General features: G+C 40.5%; 1 protein-coding gene across 1 annotated transcript; it reads right to left on the bottom strand.

Moving 5' to 3' along the window:
- Positions 1-1363: 1363 nt before the first annotated feature.
- LOC139188361 (thaumatin-like protein 1) lies at positions 1364-3547 on the bottom strand. The gene is made up of 3 exons (XM_070805668.1): positions 3152-3547; positions 2336-3005; positions 1364-1864 (listed from the first exon to the last, which is right to left on the bottom strand). The coding sequence occupies exons 1-3, from the start codon at positions 3222-3224 to the stop codon at positions 1540-1542; spliced, it is 1068 nt and encodes a 355-aa protein (XP_070661769.1). The 5' UTR covers positions 3225-3547; the 3' UTR covers positions 1364-1539.
- Positions 3548-20492: the final 16945 nt, after the last annotated feature.

Raw genomic sequence — 20492 nt, 5'->3', positions numbered from 1 at the left:
CAAAATATGCCTCCAAAGTATATTTTATCTTCGAGGGCATTAAGTTTGGGGGAAAAAAAAACTTGATTTAGTTCTTAAATTATCTTACAAATTTAAAGTCATATATGTACATTTGTTGCTTTTATAAGATATCATGCATCATTGTTAAAAAATAAAAAATGAAACAAAACATAAAATAAAATAAACTTCTTAAATCAAATACTGTTCATTTATTGATATAATGGAAAGGTGTCATGCCTTTTCATGACGGCGTGGGTTCGAAATTCATCGGTGACTAATTTAACATTTAACTTACTACCGCTATTGTTTCACTCAAAAAAAACAACCTCTCTAAAATAATAATAGTTTTTCTTAGGAGCAGCCTCTCCATAAATGAGGGTAAGGCTAGCCGACATTCACCTCTCTCAGATCCTGCTTAAAACGGGAACCTTGTGCACTGGGTACGACCGTTTTTTTTTTTTCTTAGTCCCAGTAATATTCGTTTATAGAGATTGTATTGTAGATAAGTTTTTTTTTATCTGTGATTGCACATATTCAGAATTTACTCCAACAAGTTGTCCCAAAAAATTTGAACGTTGAAGGTTTGAACTCTCACGAGTCATAAGAAAAAAAGGTAGACAGATAGTAAACATAAACTTGAAATGCCTGCAAAGTGGTGCCTCTCTGTCAAACGGAAAGCAGCCTACAATTGTACTCACCCATTCACATTATAGTATTATTCACTTCCCTTTCGAGAGAAACCTTCACAGCCACGAATAAATTCTATTTCTTTTGATAAAAAATCAAAGCAGAAAACAAAACCCAAAAGCAAATATCCAGTTGAAGATAAAAAAAAACTGATCAATACGTCATCGCTGTGTAGTGATATATGATCAATTACATCTTCATTATTAAAGACTGAGTATTTCTACAACCAAATGTCCAAACCCAATCATTCAAGCTAATTCCCCGTTCTAAAGCCATCTAAAGTTAAAAGAACGGTTCTCAATCCTCATTTGTTGCTTTAATAAGTACATACCGGCAGAACTTTCAGACAAGAGCCTTGAGTGGGAAGAAAAAGGGCTTCTACTACTACATAAAGGGCTTGACTACAACTCGGAATGCCTGTTTGAAATCCCGGACTAATTACACGACACTAGTGTTATAGGTTTTCCACGTAATGTTTCATAATTAATTTGAAAAACCGTCACCTTGGCGTATTTGTTTGACAGAAGTCCTTGCTACCCAAAAAAAAAAAAGTTCAAAGAGAGAAAATGATCAACTTTCTTATGCGTATGTTACAATGATGAGGGAATCTTAATGGATTTTACCATCTTGATGAATCTGTAAGCTTTTCCTACCAAAAGCAAAACTCCGGCGACACTAAAACACTCAAAAGCTCTGTAGAATTCACATTGCAGACCAACAAGACAAGGGATCATAGAGTTGGAAGGAAACTTACCTGCGCCCGTTGTTTAACATTTATCGTCATGTGCTACTCACATGATCTAACAAATGTACGACACTCATCACATGCAACGGGTGCATGAAAGTTATGGCCTACAAGTAAAGATAGGACAAGACGATACATAAAATTGCTGGGGTAGTGAGTGTTGAGTGTAGAGTGGGGAGAGGCACTGTCTTAGGTGAGTCTCCCATGGCCAAACCAGCTAGCCATGACCCGTCAGCCAGCATTGCTTCGCCAGCCCCGGTGCCGGAACCTGCCCCAGTACCCGTATCCACACCTGTACCAGAACCGGACACTGCACCGCCTGAGCCGGCACCTGAATCTGAATAAGTGAACCCGGGATCCGACCCGGCAGTAGCAGCCCCTTGTGATGGTGTTGCTGTCATTGGTGTGGTTGAATCTCTAGAAGATTTCTGACTGCATGCCCACATGATCAAATGTTAGGGGAAAAAAAGCATATAAAACAACTAATTTATCACAAACCAAATAGTGTGACAGTCCAAAGTGATGAAAATAATACATATTCACATGCAAAAGCAACCCCAACAACCTAAATTAATTAAATAAAAACCCAAATATTAAAAACAAAATACTCCAAAACATAATCAAACATTAAAAAGAGAAACTTTGGCAGCATGGCATTGGCAATTAGCCACTAAATCATCCACACCAAAGTGAAAATCACAAAATGAGAGAATATTAGATCTTATTTATATTTTTTAGAGAATAATCTTTAACTTTGTTGCTGTTTTATAACAAGTCAGGAACTCATAAGATCTTGTGTTCGAATCCGCTCGAATAAATTTTAAAATGAAAATCCCCGACCGATGAGTTGTACAAAAGCTTGTGAGACAATAAAGCAAAAGCATGTAGCTTTAATTTATTTACCTTGGGGAAGAGGGGCAAAACGTCACCGTATAATCAGCACCGGTGCAAGTAAACGTACTCGTAGCATCGTCGTAGGCGTAGCTATACGACTTGGGGCACGCCGCCTTAAACATCTGCGAGTAAACCGACGGGCTACAAGTGTTGGGTGTAGCATACGCGCCGCTGCAACAGTACTCGGGAGTCCCAAACGCCTCGCACGCGCTCTTACAAGCGTCGCCGTCTCCGACTCTCAACTCAGTCGGGCACATCCTGTTCAGATCGGAGGAGCACCCGGTCGAGGCGCACTGACCCGACCCGCCGGTCCCCTCGACGAAAACGGGCAAGTTGTACCCGTCTACGAGGCTAACGTCATAAAAGTCCTGTCCCCCGGTGCCGAGAGTAAACTCGGCAAGCGTCGCAGGCGGGGAGGCTCCGGCGCCGTTGCATTCGACTTGGCCAGAGCCACAGTCGCCGGTGGTGCAGGACCCGGAACCGGATCCGTCGAAACTGCAGCCGGTTCGGGCCCAGAAACGACCGGACCAGCCGGTTGGGGCTTGGAAAGTGCGGGCGGTTTGTTTGGGAAGCTCGAATCCGGTGGAGTCGAGACTAGGACTGTTGGCGTTAGCGAGAATGCCGGGCCACACTGTGTAGTCGCATCTGTTGACGAATGTGAATGTCGTCGCTAATACACCTGAAAAACAAAACAGAGAGAGAGAGAGAGAGAGAGAGAGTTGTGAAGGTGTTAGTGAAAATGTGAGTTTGGAGAGTGACCCAGATGAGATTACGGAAAACCCATGAAAGCAGAGAGGCTGAGAGAGTGAAAGTTTGGAGCTTTACCTGTGGAAGCCATGGCTAGTAAGAGAAGAAGGATGACGGTGAGAGAAGGGAAGGATGTAAAGAAGGGATCCATGTGGAGCTTGTTATGATTTTTTCTCTGTGTTGGGACTTTATTCTAAAACAAAGTTGGAGGCTGGCGGCGGCCTACGAGGGAGGAGGATGGCGGTGATGTTGGAGGCTTTGGAAGTGAGGACAATGCAGGGGGTTTATGGGAGAGAGACACAGAGGGAGAGACTGGAGGGAGGGAGGGAAGCACTTGAGAGGGAGGGCGAATGGGGTCCAATACAGCTAAAAACGACAATTTTGGTATGGGGAGTGGGGACTGAGGGGACTTGGAGACTGAGCATGAGAGATACAAATCAACTATAAAATAGTAGCTATGTCAGTCTCTGTGTTTTTTCCTCAAGAATATGAAAACAAGTTATACAAATTATATGTTATAGATACACTATACGGTACTAAGCCTTTGTGTCAAAATACAATGTCGATTAGAAATAATTTTATACACATCTTTGCATCATGTGTATGGAACATCATGTTATTTGAACACTATACCACATAACATCTGAAGAAAATATAAACTTATACAATATATGTGTCCATTGCAGAGGTGCAAGAGAGACTTTTATGTGACGAGTTTATTTTTATTGTAGCGTTTCAAACCATTAATATATGGCTATCGGCAAAAACTTTTACATAAGAGCATATATTAGTGATTCGAGATGACACAATGATGATGAACTCATTTCACTTATTGCAATATCTATTGTCCACCTAATTATAATTAACAAATTGTTATTGTACACATGTCATAATATAATCTACACATTTTCATAATGATCATTCAAAGATTGTGTACAATAAATCAATTAAGTTTGAGGTCATTTAGTTATTCATATATATATTAAATTAGTGTATAGTTCATCATGAAGATCTCATATGTTACCAGAGCCGGTCGCTTCATTTGGTAATATAATAATGAACTATCTATAATTTGATTGAGCTTTACTAGAAATTACCAAACATATCGCTTGATTGGCTTCACTTAAATAGATTGGTTTGGTCTAAAACAATCACAAATAAACTAATATAAGCGTTTAGACAAGTTGAATGAGAAATACATTATGAACTAGTCCTCCAAATTTGTACATGAAATGAAATCCCTGCAATTAACAAACCCATGTCTTTTCTCAGTAAAAGAATTCAACATGTTTATGCAAAATCATTTTTATTTACACACCAAATGAACGCGGGAGCTATACGCTATGGATGATGATTCTCTACCCTCCTATTCTCATCCCCTTTCATCCCCTCCTCTTACACATTATTTTTTGTTTTATTATCTCTATAAAAAAAAATCAATATAAGATGTTGATATGCCTTAACCGTGATCGTTCAAATAGGAGGGCATGGAAGGGTAGAGAGATTAGGAGAGTAAAGAATCATCCTCCATAAGCTATTCCAGTACGCGAATCCTTAACAGTTTGATGGGTAAGGCAGTGCATGATTTACTTACACGAGTTAGTTTTTTTTTTTTTTTTTTTTTTGAGAAGAAACGATAGTGGTATTTCATTGAACTTCACAAACAATGACAAGGGTTGCCAATCGGGTACATAAGCTCCAGTGATCAAGAAATTGATCTGGAATAAATTTGCGCAAGTAAGCAAACAACAACAAACCCCTAAACGGCTACCACAAGCACTGCCCTACCCTACAAGATGTTTCTAGTATGAATTTGTCACAAAAACACGATAGACGCAACAAATTAATACTGGCAAACACATAGGTCATTGCATAAGTGCTAGGCTACATAGAGTCATCGCAAGCAAGATCACAATAAGTCATCATTGAAAGACGAGACCACATACCAATCTCATAAAGCGAAGACAAATCCAGTCACTACAAAACATGAGACCACAATTTATAGGGCGAGGCAACAAAACCAACTACATACTACTCTGAGAAAGAAAGGAACCACCGGTCAGTTCAATTCATTGACCAAAACACAAACTAAGACCACACCATTAGCACACTAGTGAGCTCCACAACATCCCTGAAAAGATCAGGTCGCACAAGGCAGAGTCACATGTTATGGTTGCACAAGACAGTTATGCGTCATTGAACGCTCGAGGTAGCAGGTCCACAGGATCTGAGTGGGCAAGGATGCAGCCACCAAATTGGAGAGTAGAGCATCATAGCCACGGAAACAAGCTGATGGAAGTGGAACTAACCCACCAACAACCATAAATCCTACCTCAACTGCTAATTAAGCCACAAATCAAGGAAAGAACCTTGAAACAGACAGCTGCAGATCTGGGTAGAGGCACAAAACAGTGGGAAAGAAATACCGGAGAGGGAGATGAGGCGCAATTGAAACTAAGAGAGGGTAAAGGGAGATGAGGGGAAAGGGGAAGACATGGGAGAGAGGGCGGGGCATTGAAAGGGAAGGGAATGAAGGGTGAAAAACAGAGGCAGATGGGTTACTAGAAGGTTAGGAGGGGAGAGATAGGTTAGGAGGAGGGTGAAGAGTGGATGCGGTCGACTCCAAGCCGGAGCGAGGAGCATACGGCTAAGATTGCAGAAAAGTTAGGGTTTGGTTTTAGGAAGGAGAGTCGGGGAGAGAGCAGGATTGCAGGACATCAATTTACTCACACGAGTTAAGTCAATAAAGAGTCGAAGATTTAGGAAGTAATGCGACCCACTAAGTCTTTTTTCGTTGCGTACTTATCACATCACTCATAATGACACACCCCGATCCTAGAATCAAGGCATGTTGGCCGTCACGTGAGCGTGACGTAACCATAAGTGCGGTGCGGAAGCAAAATAAGAGAATTACGAAAGAGTAAAAACCAACTACTAGCAAGAATAACCAAAAGCATGCTAGAGAGAGTTAAAGTATGCAACACACAATTTCAGAGCATAAGCAACTAGGTGCAGTCAAGTAAGACTATAATTAAGTTACAACACCCGCAGGTGAGTCCTACATTAGGAGAGTCTGTCAGAACGCCGAAGAGAGCCTCGTGAGCCACCAACTGCTAACTAGAACCTGGAGGGGTGCAAAACAAAATTGAGTGGGTCAGTAAAACAAAACTTTTTGAAAACCTTTCATTTAAAACATTTATAACCCCTCGCTGTAAAACCTGTATACTTTCCTAGAAAATAGCATACTAGCATAATACTTTTCATTTATCTCAAATCATCAATCTTTCTTAAAAACCAGAAAGTATGCCATGTTAAAAACTTTCAAAAACATAATGAATGATGCATCAATGTAACAGGTGAAATAATGAATTAACCGGAGACCCTGTAGTTGATCCTGTACGGTTAATTATATAGCTCAACATCAAATCCATCCGGAGTCACCTCGGTGACCTATACGGCACTACACTGCATTTACATCGAAACTACCTGAAGTAGTCTGTACGATAAGGATGGTGTAATAATAATACGCTCTAGTGCTTCTCTCATCAAACATCTGTGTACACAATCTAAGGTCACCTATCAGTCGGAACCCTCTCATGGTCTGTACGACATGCACCTACTTGAATCCAAGGTGAGCGTGCGATGCGAGGTGAATAATATAAGCACTAACACCATGATTGCAGGTTATGAGCTATCAACATAATACATATCAACAATGCACATGAATAACATAAACTCACCTGATACTCACATGTGTGTCCACAACACCAATTCACATATATATATATATATGCATCAATTATCAATTCATATAACTCATATCATGTATGCATGGCATTTGAAAACGTATTTTCGTTCAAACTCAATTTCTGGGAAACATATAAATAGTATATAGGTATAAACAAAAATATTGCACACTCACTGATAAGTCGAAGGGTCGTAACCCCCGTGACGTCCCTAGATGCGCTCATCCTCGGGATAGGTGTCACCTATATGTGAAATAACTATAAAAACGTTATTTTAAAGCATATAACCAACAATTCGTAATAACTTCTCATACGATGCTCAAATCGGGTATATGAATATACCACAGTGACCTACTCGACGTCACGGACGTCGACAAATTTTTAAAATAATTTTTGGGCTTGTCACGCGCCCCCACGCGCGTCTTTTTCCTCAACCAGTCATCGGACCGGTTTTTCCAGTGGCCGGATTCTGGGCATTTTTCAAACGCCTTGTTCTTCGTCATTTCTCAACCCTTTTCTTCGTATTTTATACCAAAATGAAGCCCTAAACATGTAGTTTCACGTTACACTACTTTAAGGCTCTAAAAATCACGAAATCTCACCGGAGAAATTCCAAGAAATCGGCCAACTTCGAACTACACGATCCCGACGTCCAAAACTTCCAAACGAACGTCCCCGAGCTTCATGAAAACCTCTTAAAGCTCACTATGAGCTTGGATTGTCCTAAAAATCAACCAACATAAAGTTCATGAATAGTGCCAAAATCGGTGCTTGTGATTTCGACGTGAAATCGAAAGATTTCTTACCTGAAATGGGTGTGGTTGAGTTCGTATAGTCCTCACGAGCACGATGGTACCTTCACAATCTTCGATCCGTGCTTGTAGGCTCGATGGTGAGTGTGTCCGTACGGTTTCGAGAGTGAGAGAGAGACTGAACAGAGAGGAGAGAGAGAGAGCACGGGGAAGAGGGAGGGAAAAGGTTGTCCCGAGTGTGTGTTGTGTGGTCCATCCAAAAAAACAAGTCCAACTCACAACCCTAGCCACACAAACATACATATCACTTTATTAAATCAAACTTAATTCATTTCCAAGAATTTAGGAATGTATGTTTTAAACCAATTATATGTCACACACACATACCTTAGTACCCGCTAAGGGTAATTCCGTCATATCACGTCCTCGATGAATAAAATCCCGGGACGGGCTGTGACACATAATGTCTCTAAATTTAGAGAAATAGACAAAATAACTCATTTTTCTTAATCTTGGGATAGAAATATGATAAACCGGTCATGCACACCATGCACAAAATCAAAATTACTAAAATACTAAAAACCCTCAGCTTATTGCATCACTTATCACATTTAGAAGAGAATGATGTCGAGAGAGCTCTGGGTTTCTGGGTTGAGCGTAGATCTCTGAGCTCGGATTTAGAAGAGAGAGAAGTCCAAAGAGAGGTAAGAAAAGTGGGCTAGGTTTTGGGTTGATCTCATACCTCTGATTTCGAACATATGGATGTCGAGTGTGAGGTGAGTAGAGTAAGGTTGGGGTTTTCAGGTTTTAGCTTAGATCTGTGAGCTATGTGTGCTATTCTTCCATAACCAAACACAACAAATTGTTCCATCCTTAAAGATAGGACGTTTGTACCATATTTTCCGTTTGGCCAAAAAGTTCCATTTTTTTCACACATATTTTATTGTTAAAAATAATAGACATGTTATTTTAATTTTCTTGAACTTTAAAATTAAGGAACATATGACATCTTTTTATTGGGACAAATTAAAAAATGAGTACATAGACCCAATTTTGTATTGCTTTTTTTCACAAATGCTTATTCACTTTATAGTTAAGCAATAAAAAAATATTTGGTAAAAATAAATTATTCTGTTTATTTTAAAAGTAATGGCCTCTAGACATCGACTTTTAAAACCAGCATTAGGTTACTTTTAAAAATCACTTTAATAAAAAACAAAGTTGAGCCTTTAATTAATATTTTTAATTCCTTTAATACGCTCATTAATTTTAAAAAATGACATTATTTATTCTTATAAACACATTTTATCCTTCATGAACAAAGTGATCACCACTACAACCTTGATCTCTTACACCACCATTTTCATTACCACCGCCATTGCTACCACCAGCACCACACCACAATTGCGCCGCCGCCACCATTATCACCACAACCAAAACTGCCACTACCATCGTTGCTGCCATCGCCACCACTGCCATCACAACAACAATCGCAACTATCGCCATTGTCGCCACCCACCACACCCCTTTATTGGCACCACCACCATCACAACCATTGTTGTCGTCGTCATCGCCCAAACTATCATGTCTATTTTTGTCAATATATACAAATATATCACTTTTACATTAAAATTTACCAAATGTTTTTACACTGCTTTTCTTACACACGACATTTTTAAAAATACAATTGATCAAACCCTCAACTGCTTTATTTTGTAACTGATTATTCTTAAAGCACAACATAAATATTTTTTATTTTTTATTAAAATAAAAAAAAAAAGCAATCTCAAACTGGCTCATAGAGTACTCACTAGTGAATACCTAATATAATATTAATTCTTTTTTAGCTTTAAAAAATAAGTAACACATGCTATCTTTTGATTGAACCAAATTAGAAAATGAGTATATAAGGTACTCGCTAGTGAATATCTACATATAATCATTTGTTCATTATTTTACTAAATTATTTTTAGCTACCCCCTGGAACTCAATTTTAATATCACTTTATTTCTTGTAACTCAAAAGTTGCTTCTTTACTTCTTGAAACTCAAAGTTCGCTTCATTTTATCTCCTGTAACTCGATTTTGATCATATTTTGCCTCTTGAAACTTCACAGTCGTCTCTATAAAACTCAAAATGCGCTTCACATTGCTGGTTAGATATGTTAATTTCTTATGTCGGTTTGATATGAGTGCGATAGGCTAATCAATTTTTTTTTTGTCTCTTCAATTTCTTTTAAATTTAATATTCTCTGATTGTTGAATGTTAACACATAATAAAGATTTATAATAAAAAATATTGCACATGTGGCATAATTTTATTGAGTATTTGGTCTCACATATGGCGACCTATAAGTTTCAGGGAAAAGAGAACCCACAAGTTAAAGTGGAATGAATTTTGAGTTTAAGAGAATATAATAGTGATTTTTGAGTTACAGAATGCAAAATAAGATAAAAATAAAGTTTCAAAACGTTACAGGAAGTTTCAGGAAGTTACAGGAATTTGATGAATAGTTTTTCTTTTGACAAAAATTTAATGAATAGTTATATAATTTGATACACAAATTTGCTGTACATCGCACTACTCTTTTACCGTCCACATAGCAAAGATAATGATTTTCATCCGCCACTGTTTCACGAGGTGCGACCTACTAACGGACATCTAATATGCAGCCACGTCAGATCAAGGGACCCTTGATGTGTTCCGCGTGAGCCAGTGGCTCTCCCCGAGTCCTTGCTGGTTGCTACTGCAAATTGTGTGGGAGGGCATTGGATTCCCTACACCTCTCTTCTTTTCATGTGTTTTAGAATATTAGCCCTAATAAATTTGAAAATTAGGCCAAATTTCTATTGCGCATCTTATGTTTACAAAAAATCTAATGGAAAAATGTAATTTATCAAATATTAAACTACTTTATTTTACAGTTAATTATTTATATCACACAAGTTTTCGGCAACTTAGTTTATGAAAAATATCGAGCAATGTACTAATCAATGATGTTAGGTTAAGAATGCACAACGAACTTGTTTCATAAACAATAATGATTTCAAAGCATTTTAGTCCCTTCATAGAACAATGTTCACATAAATCACACAGGATGATTTGATCCAAGTTCTTTATCAGCATGTTTCAAAAACGCTTTCTCAATATTTAAAATACATCTAGGTTGCCAAATGACGATAGACCTTTCTCTTCAACCCACTGTATCTACGTCATTGTGTTATACAAAGTGCACAAAATCGTTTCAGATGATGATATTTGAGTTTACTTAGAATGTACTACATCATGCATCCTACATACCATGAAGAAGTTTGTTCAGGTTGTTGATCTTATCTGGACGAATCACATTTTTCATGTAAAATGCCAACGAGGTTGGTTAAGTAGGTAATCATCGTTCTCTTCGCTAAATCAAGACCTAATTCAATCCCGCTGTCAGCAACCCCTCTTCTCGAGTGATATGTAAAAATTATAAAAAAAATAAAAAAAGGCTAAAATCCCATATGTAACTTCTCAAGAGACTTCTGGTATGCCATGACCCTCAAGATCCCCAAAAAAAATTTCCCGACCTCCACATTTTTCATGTAAAATATATGGAAAAAAAACTTGCATTTTTAATTTTTAGAAAACAAGGTAAACTTCAATTGGAGACTTATTTGGATCCAAGTAATTCAATGTTTTTGTTTCTACCATACTTCGACCAATCCCAAAACTACTAAGCACCAATCAACGTTATACCGTCAAGGACCCAGAAAAGATTCCCTCCAACCAAGAGGCCAATCACAACTCGACACGTGTCGACATCAGAAGCCAATCATAGCGCGACACGTGTCAACATCAGAAGCTAATCACAACACGACACGTGTCAATGTCAGAATGAAACTAGAAACTCTCTTCTATAAATAGAGATCATTCTCTCACAATATTTCCTAATGTCATTTGTACTAAATCATTCACTAGTACTCACAAAATAAGAGCTTGAACCTATGTACTTATGTAAACCCTTCACAATTAATGAGAACTCCTCTGCTCCGTGGACGTAGTCAATATGGGTGAACCACGTACATCTTGTGTTTGCTTCCCTGTCCCTATCCATTTACACACTTATTCACACTAATGACCGGAGCAATCTAGCGAAGGTCACAAACTTAACATTTTCTGTTGTACCAAAGTCCTCACTGATTTTGTGCATCAACATTTGGCGTCGTCTGTGGAAATGACACTTATTCTCACTCTCTTCAGCTTTGTTAAGCTGATTTCCACCATTCGTACACTCTCTTTTGACTAGACATCCCTCTCCAACATGGGGAGCGAAGGAAGCCACATAACACAAAATGACACCCCTCTTACACCTAGTACGAAGCAACGGAAGAAGGAAGGAAAAGGGTTGCTCTTCAAGCTAAAGTCGATGAGCTAGAATCTCAAAACAACAAGATAGCAATGAAGAATGAGGTCCTCCAAGAGCAGTATGAGAAGCTCTTTGAGATACTCTACCAAACTAGGCGTACTCAAACACGCGAGCTCGTTACCCCTGTGGACATCAACCATCATCTGCCTCCCAACAAGGAGGGTCACCTTCTTTCGACATGGCTATCCTTGATGATGAGCGAGCTAATTATCAAAACATTGATCAACATGAGACTTCTCTCAACCCAGCTGCTTCGACCCGAAGCAAAAGAAGTAGAGGAAGACACCTCATTGCAGAAAGGTTGGAAGGATCGAAAGCCGTTTATCGTGACTGCCGAGACTTCCTAAAGCAACGTCGAGAGAATCCCCTCCACATAAGCTTGAAGATCAATGACCCAATGATTTCTGAAAGACTCGGTCCCCTCCCACGTCCCAAGCTGGCTACCAATTTAGGGAAGGGGCAACAAGTCCTAGAGAAACACGAAGGTATAGGGGACTCAAAGATGTTTCGACAGACATACCTTGAAATTCAGTACGGCGAGTCCAAGGAAAAATCACATGCTCTTGATCAAACCTTCATACTTCCAAGAGAAGATGGAGATTTACGAAAGAAAGTTCCAGTGGTACTTGACTCCACTCAGGACCCTCTTATCCTACAGCTTCTTAAGGAAGTAAACAAGTTGAAGGCTAAACGACAAGCTGAGATACCTGATTGGTACCAACCCAGACCTGGCCCTCTTACAAGGAGGATCCTCGACACCTCCCTCCAAGCAAAGACAAACTAGAAGCTTGGCTTACAACTCTATACTGGAAATGAGGACCCGATTGAACACATTAACCTCTTTGAGTCCACCATGGCATACCGAATGCACACCGACGAAGAGCGATGTCTTCTCTTCCCCTCAACCTCTCTGGCAGAGCTCTAAACTGGTATTGCCGTCTTCCACCTGAAACGATAGACTCATTTGAGGAATTAAGGAAACTGTTTGTTTCTCAACACATTTTCCAGACCGATCGCTTGCATTCTGCAGATGACTTGTACACTATTCGCCAGAAGCCAGACGAGTCACTACGAGAGTATGCCGGTCGCTTCAGCCATGAGTATTCTCGCTGCGCTGAGGCAGATGACATGACCGCCCTCAAAGCCTTTACGGTAGGCCTACATGATTGTTTCTTCAAGTACATGATCAATGCCAACACTTGGAAGACTTACTCTATGCTGATGGAACAGGCTTACAACCATGCCTCCGCAGAGGCAATGACATATCAAGGGAAACGCCTCATAGTCAACCCTTATCAGCGAGTAGGAAGTGGAAGCCAAATCCAACCAAATGAGAAGACCTCGACCTTTCAAACGGCAGCGGTGCCTCCCTGCCTTACTTAATACTTTGCCAAGTCAACAGACATATCAATCTCAGGGAAAAAGGAAAGATTTCCATCCTCACCAGTCTCATTTTAGTAAAAGGAGTAAGGGACACTACTGCGATAACCAAGGGTATCGCCACGATAATCCCCGACCCCAGGCAGTCAACACAGTGGGTCAAGCACGTGTCAGGACATCCCCTACCCTGAGGTATGAGGCATACACACCTTTGAATGCCATATGCGTGGCCATTTACCCCAGCATAGCACACTTGATATTGAAGTCAAAGCCAAGGCACCCGGATTACAAGTCCACGAAGAACACGGGCACGTTTTGCTGCTACCACGAGTATAATGGCCATGACGGCGAGAAGTGTATCACCCTTCATGATCATATTGAAGCTTTGGCACGTGAAGGAAAAATTGATCAATTCCTCCTTCACCCTCCAAGGGGTAACCATAACCAATGCCAGGTGAATGTAATATATTCCATAAGTGGTGGCACACCTATATCTAAATCTTCCAACAGGGCCATGAAAAATAGTGAACGAGCTTTAAGGTTTGGCCACCAAGTGTTTCACGTGGAAGACATCAGGGGAGGCATGTATCAAAAGCCTAACTGGGATCCAATATGTTTCTACCCTGAGGAAGAAAGAGGTATCATCTACCCTCACAACGACCCACTGATCGTGGTAGCTCACATGGCCAACTTTGAAGTACGACGAATCCTGGTAGACACAGGGCTTCGGTCAATATCATGTTTTTGAAGCTTTCAGGGCACTTAATGTAGCTGAACACTTGCTCGATTGCTCGATTTCCCCTCTGATAAGCTTCTCCGGTGATATCGTGCAACCTTTGGGGAGCATACACTTACTTTTCACCATTGGTACTTGCCCTTACACAGCTACCATTATCACTAACTTCCTGGTGGTTGATTGCCCAACAGCATACAATGTCATCTTGGGATGCATAGGTATTAATGATCTCAAGGCCATGGTATCCACATATATGTTGTTGATGAAATTTCCAACCCCTTATGGCAATGGTTACATCAGAGGAGATCAACTTAGTGCACAATCATGTTACAACACTTCGGTCAAGCAACAACACCTACATGTGCCCAAGGAAACCCTTTCTATACATGACCAAGTCATAAAGACCAGCCCAGACGAAGCCAACTTGGATCTTCACGGTGGCAACAGTTAACCCGACAATCCTCGAGATGACTCTTTCACCCAGCAAGCACAACCCGCTGAAAAGTTGGAAAAGGTCTTTATCTCAAAAGATTATCCGGATCGCATGGTGAAGATTGACACCACCTTGTCACCACCCATTCGGTTGGCATTTATCTCTTTTTTGCAAGAGAACACTGAGGTCTTCGCCTGGTCATACGAGGACATGTCAGGCATCTCTCCCGATATCATCTGTCATCGCTTAAGTATTGACCCCAAGACCAAGCCAGTGAAACAGAAGCAAAGATCCTATGACGCTGAACGGTACGAGGCAATGAAGGCAGAAGTTGAGAAACTCAAAGGCATAGGCTTCATCCGCTAAGTCAATTATCCAACGTGGGTAGCAAATGTTGTCCTTGTTAAAAAGAATCCGACCAAAGAAAGTCTCTTGCTCCAAAAGGTCTTGTGAAGAATGTGTGTCAATTAAACCGACCTAAACAAAGGATGCCCGAATGATAGCTTTCCTCTTCCTCTCATAGACAGACTTATAGACTCTACAGTAGGGTGTGAACTCCTGAGCTTCATGGATGCTTACTCAGGATACAACCAAATCCTCATAAACCCTCCGGACTAAGAACACACAGCCTTCACTACTGACAGGGGACTATATTGCTATAAAGTCATGCCCTTCGGCCCAAAGAATGCATGAGCGACTTATCAGAGACTGGTCAATTCAATGTTCGCCGAACAGATTGGGAAGAGCATGGAAGTTTACGTTGATGATATGCTAGTCAAGAGCAAACATGCTAACCAACACATCACCAACCTATCCGAAACTTTCACCATTCTGAAGAGGTATCGAATGAGGTTGAACCCCAACAAATGTGCCTTCGGCATAGGCTTTGGCAAATTATTAAGCTTTATGATAAGCCAACGAGGCATTGAGGCTAATCCTGAGAAGATTAAAGCAATCCTCGACATGAAGGAACCAATAACTTCAAAAGACATCCAAAGCCTTACTGGCAAGGTGGCAGCCTTAACTAGGTTCATCTCTAAGGCCACAGATAGATGTGCTCATTTCTTCAAAGCACTTAAGGGAAGTAAGAACTACATTACATGGACTGATGAATGTGATGAGGCATTCAAGAACCTCAAAGACTACATGACTAAAGCCCCTCTACTCTCCAAACCTGAGGTTGGTGACACTCTCATTATCTATCTGTCGGTATCAACTTCAGCAGTAAGTTCCGTTCTCATTCGAAATGATGGTAATGTCGAACGGCCTGTCTACTACACTAGCAAGACCTTACAAGATGCGGAGACACGATACTCCAACATTGAGAAATTGGCTCTAGCATTGGTCATGTCTGCTCGAAAACTTCACCCTTACTTCCAAGCACACTCTATCATCATGCTTACTAATCATCCTATTCGACAGATACTCCAAAGTTCTGACACTTCCGGGCGAATGATCAAATGGGCGATAACATTGGGTGAGTTTGACATCTCCTACCAACCAAAGCCAACTGAGAAAGGCCAAGCAGTGGCAGACTTCATCGCCGACTTCACATATCCTGTTGACATTGTTTCTACGCCTAAAGAGTGGTTTCATTACCCTCGGAAGTTCACAAAACAGAACCAACAGCCTCAGCATGAAGCCTATAGGTTGATGGCTCGTCCAACCAACAAGGTTGTGGAGCAGAACTAGTCCTTACGACCCCTGACAAAGTGGCAATAGAGTATGCTCTTCGTTTCAAATTCAAGTCGTCGAATAATGAGGCCGAATATGAAGCCCTCATAGCAGGCTTACATTTGGCCAAACACCTTGGGGTTAAACGAATTAATATCTTCAATGACTCCCAATTGGTGGTTAACCAGGTCACCAACAACTTTGACGCTAAGGATAACTCCATGGCAGCATATCTAGCACAAACACAATTGTTGCTCAAGCACTTACCAGATCACCCAAATTCCTTGAGCGGCAAACAGTCATGCAGATGCTTTGGCTCGCCTCGCCTCAGCGGTGGAAGACAAGATTGGGAGAAAAATTTAGGTCGAATTGTTGGCAGCACTAAGCACCATGGCTGTGGAAGTGTGCAACTTACAACAGAGGGATAGTTGGATTACCCCGATTTATATATTCCTTACTCATGGCACCCTTTCAAATGACAAAGTCCAAGCTAAGAAAATTCGATACAAGGCTACCCGTTACTTGATCATTAATGACCAACTCTACAAGCGGGGTTTTAACCTACCATACCTAAGATGCCTTACGCTCACAGAGGTGGAAACTGTCATTCGGGAAATATATGAAGGAGTCTGTCGAGATCATTCTGGATCTCGATCTCTATCACACAAGGCTTTTCTCCAAGGATATTACTGGCCAACACTCCACCAAGATGCCATCAAAATATCCTGATCATGTGATAAGTGTCAACGCTACGTAACTATTCCTCACTCCCCTCTCGAGCCGCTCACTCCTATGATCAGCCCTTGGCCCTTCGCCCGATGGGGAGTTGATTTGATCGGCCCAATGCCTACAGGGAAGGGCAAGGTTCGCTATGCAATCGTTGCAGCTGACTTCTTCACAAAGTAAGCAGAAGTAGAACCCTTGGCAACCATTACTGAGGCAAAAATAGAATACTTTGTATGGAAGAACATCCTTTGCAGATTCGACATTCCCAATGCGATAGTCACTGACAACAGGCGACAGTTTGACAACAAAAAGTTCAGGATGTTCTGCTCTAAGTTCAACATCAACTTATTTTTTGCCTCCCCAGCTCATCCCCAGTCTAATGGACAAGTTGAAGCCATCAACAAAATAATCGAGCGAACTTTGAAAACCAGCTTGAACAAGGCTAAAGGTTGTTGGCCATAATTTGTACCCCAAGTTCTTTGGTCATACCGCACTTCGTATCGGACATCAACAAGAGAAACCCCATTCTCACTTGCCTTTGGTACAAAGGCAGTTGTCCTAGTTGAGCTTGAGCAAGCAATGTTCCAAGTCCAGAACTATGTGTAAAGCGAAAATGACAAACAACTTACCCTCAACTTAGATCTAGTCGAGGAACACAGAAACCAGGCTCACTTGAGGAATGTCACCTACAAGCAGCGCATCTTTAACTACTATGACTCAAGGGTCAAACCTCGTTCTTTCAAAGTGGGGGATTGGGTATTGAAGAAAAGATTACTCTGCGACAAAGTCCTGAGTGAAATAACACTTAGTCCAAACTGGGATGGACCATTTGAAGTTGTTAGCATCAGTCGCCCTGACTCCTACAAGCTTAGAAGCTCCGATGGCAAGACCTTTGGCCATCCATGGAACACTGATCACTTAAAGTACTATTATAAGTAAACTTACATTGTACAAGTGTTAAGCTTCAGCCGTTCGGCATCCTATGTAACGAAGACTATTTGGCATGAATTCAATAAAGAGGTGATTTAGACAACTCGATCATAATCCTTTTACATTCCTGGCAATGAAACACTCAGGTTCAAAACTTCAACATGAATGCTTCCAACATGAAACAAAGTCTAAGTATATGTCAACAAGACTATACAAATAAACGAACATCTTCATAGTATATTCGTTCAATCATACATTCCAACACATTCATACATAAGCCAACTGTGCTTTGAAAGGGTTTAACATACTTTGTGTCATTCGACACTTGCTACAATGTGCCTAGACACCTTGCCCTTATTCTCACAAACCAGGTGATGAAATGTGAAGAATGAACTCATCTTCATGCTACCAACCAGGTGATGAAATGTACAACATTCTCCTTCATGCCATCAACCAGGTGATGAAATTTACAACTCGTACTCTAATATCATTTGGCAACTTGCCACTTATGCCACCAACCAGGTGAAGAAGGAACTCATCTTCATGCCACCAACCAGGTGATGAAATGTACAACCCGTACTCTAATATCATTTGGCAACTAGACATTCAAGCCACTAACCAGGTGATGAAATGTACAACCCGTACTCTCCTTCATGCCACCAACCAAGTGAAGAAGGAACTCATCTTCATACCACCAACCAAGTGATGAAATGTACAACCCGTACTCTCCTTCATGCCACTAACCAGGTGATGAAATGTACAACCCGTACTCTAATATCATTTAGCAACTTGCCATTCATGCCACCAACCAGGTGAAGAAGGAACTCATCTTCGTGCCACCAACCAGGTGGTGAAATGTGATGAAAGGTGATGAAGGAACTCACCTTCGTAACACCAACCATATGATGAAAGCAACTTACCATTCATTCCACCTACCAGAAGACAAGTGGTACAACTTGTACATGTGAACTCCTAGCATTCACAAATAATCAAAAACTCTCAAGCTTGACAACTCAACTAGGGGAGCACTTATGTCCAACAAGAGTTATAGTCACCAACAAAGTCTTATTGCAAGCTAATAGTTGATTTTCCAATCCTTGTTATCTCATCCACTTGATCTACAATGCTCCATATGTAAGCATCCGCAAGGCAGCAGTAATTGTTTGCGCAAGAAGAAGACTTAGAACATGAAAATCATCCTCTTTTTTTTATCATGGTTGCAAATAGCACTCATGATTTTGTCGAACAAACGTCGTTGCATTCTAAAACGATATCTAAAAACATGATCAGGGAATACACAGTTGGGGAAAAAATAATCTTCCAAGAGATTTTTACCTCATCTTTCCCTCTTTCCATCGAAGTTTGCAGCACGTCTGGGTCTGGATATTTGACCCACAACTTCCATGACACAGCGAGAATGTGAGGCCCTCTGCCTTCTATGGTCATCATCCTCATCCGTCTCCATTACGAAAGCCTCATCTCCACCTCCACCTTCCTTGAGATTGACCAATTCTTCCTGTTGTGCCAACAATCTTTTATGTTACTCCTCAAACTGTTTATACACTCTCCTTGAAGAAGACATTGTAAGAACTCAAGATTTCAAAACGATGAAGAAGGATTCTGAGCTAAAACGAAGGATTGAGTTTGGTGTGAGGATGGATGTAGGGATGTAGGGTTTATATGGACAAAAAAAAGAAAGGTTGAGGTTCTAGTTATGTTTTTTTCACACAAACATTATATGAAAGCTTTGGTAGAAAGTGTTGAAAATATTGAAATATGGTGTAAGGTGGAAGATGATGGTTAGGTATATATAGGAAAAAATAATAATTTTTTTTATGTATTTTTAACAATTTTTATTAAATTTTTTATTAAGTAAATTAATATGGACCGTTGGATTTGAAAAAGATTCAAATCCAACAGCCCATATGCTGACACGTGGCCAACGGTTATAATTCTGACCGTTTGGTATATATTTTTTTTTGAACAAAAATCGTGGATTGTTGATGTTCAGAACGGACGGCCTAGAACTCGCCACGTCATCTAGCCGTTCAATTTCAAATTCAAATTTTGTTTACCGTTGGAAATCCAACGACCCAAGACGGGCCACGTGGCCTCCCCATCACATCGGTGAGTGCGCCTGCACATGCGAGCCCCAGCTCTAATTTTTAAATGGCATGTGACGTCACGATGGCATCAGCATGACGTCACATAAGCCAAGCCTTGGCTCAGCATATTCTGGGTCGGCCTATGGGACGACTTGGGCTGGGCTGGAGTGATTTGGCTGAGGGCCGGCCTGTTTTGGGTGCTGGCTGCCGGGTAATCCACTCCCGGTGGATAAATTTAGAGAGATTATATTCACACACCCCAAATTACTTTCTCCATACTTTTTTATTTTTTTTAATATTTTATGATATTCTAAACACCAATAACACTTGATAGATAAATATTAAAAAACTAAAAGGGTGTAGGGAAGTAATTTGGAGTGTGTAAATATAATCTCTTTAAATTTAAAAAGGAAAGAGAGAGAAATCGGCTTTCACAGAAAATGAGAGAAGAATTTAAGGAATTCTGCTATTGATATTCCTCATGCTTTGTATTATTATTTTTTTTTTTGGTCATACTAGAAACTTTCATTTA

Source organism: Malus domestica, chromosome 10 (assembly GCF_042453785.1).
Source record: "Malus domestica chromosome 10, GDT2T_hap1".
NCBI lineage: Eukaryota > Viridiplantae > Streptophyta > Magnoliopsida > Rosales > Rosaceae > Malus > Malus domestica.
The sequence above is the reverse complement of the archived record's forward strand: the minus strand, read 5'-3'. Positions and strand labels throughout refer to the sequence as shown.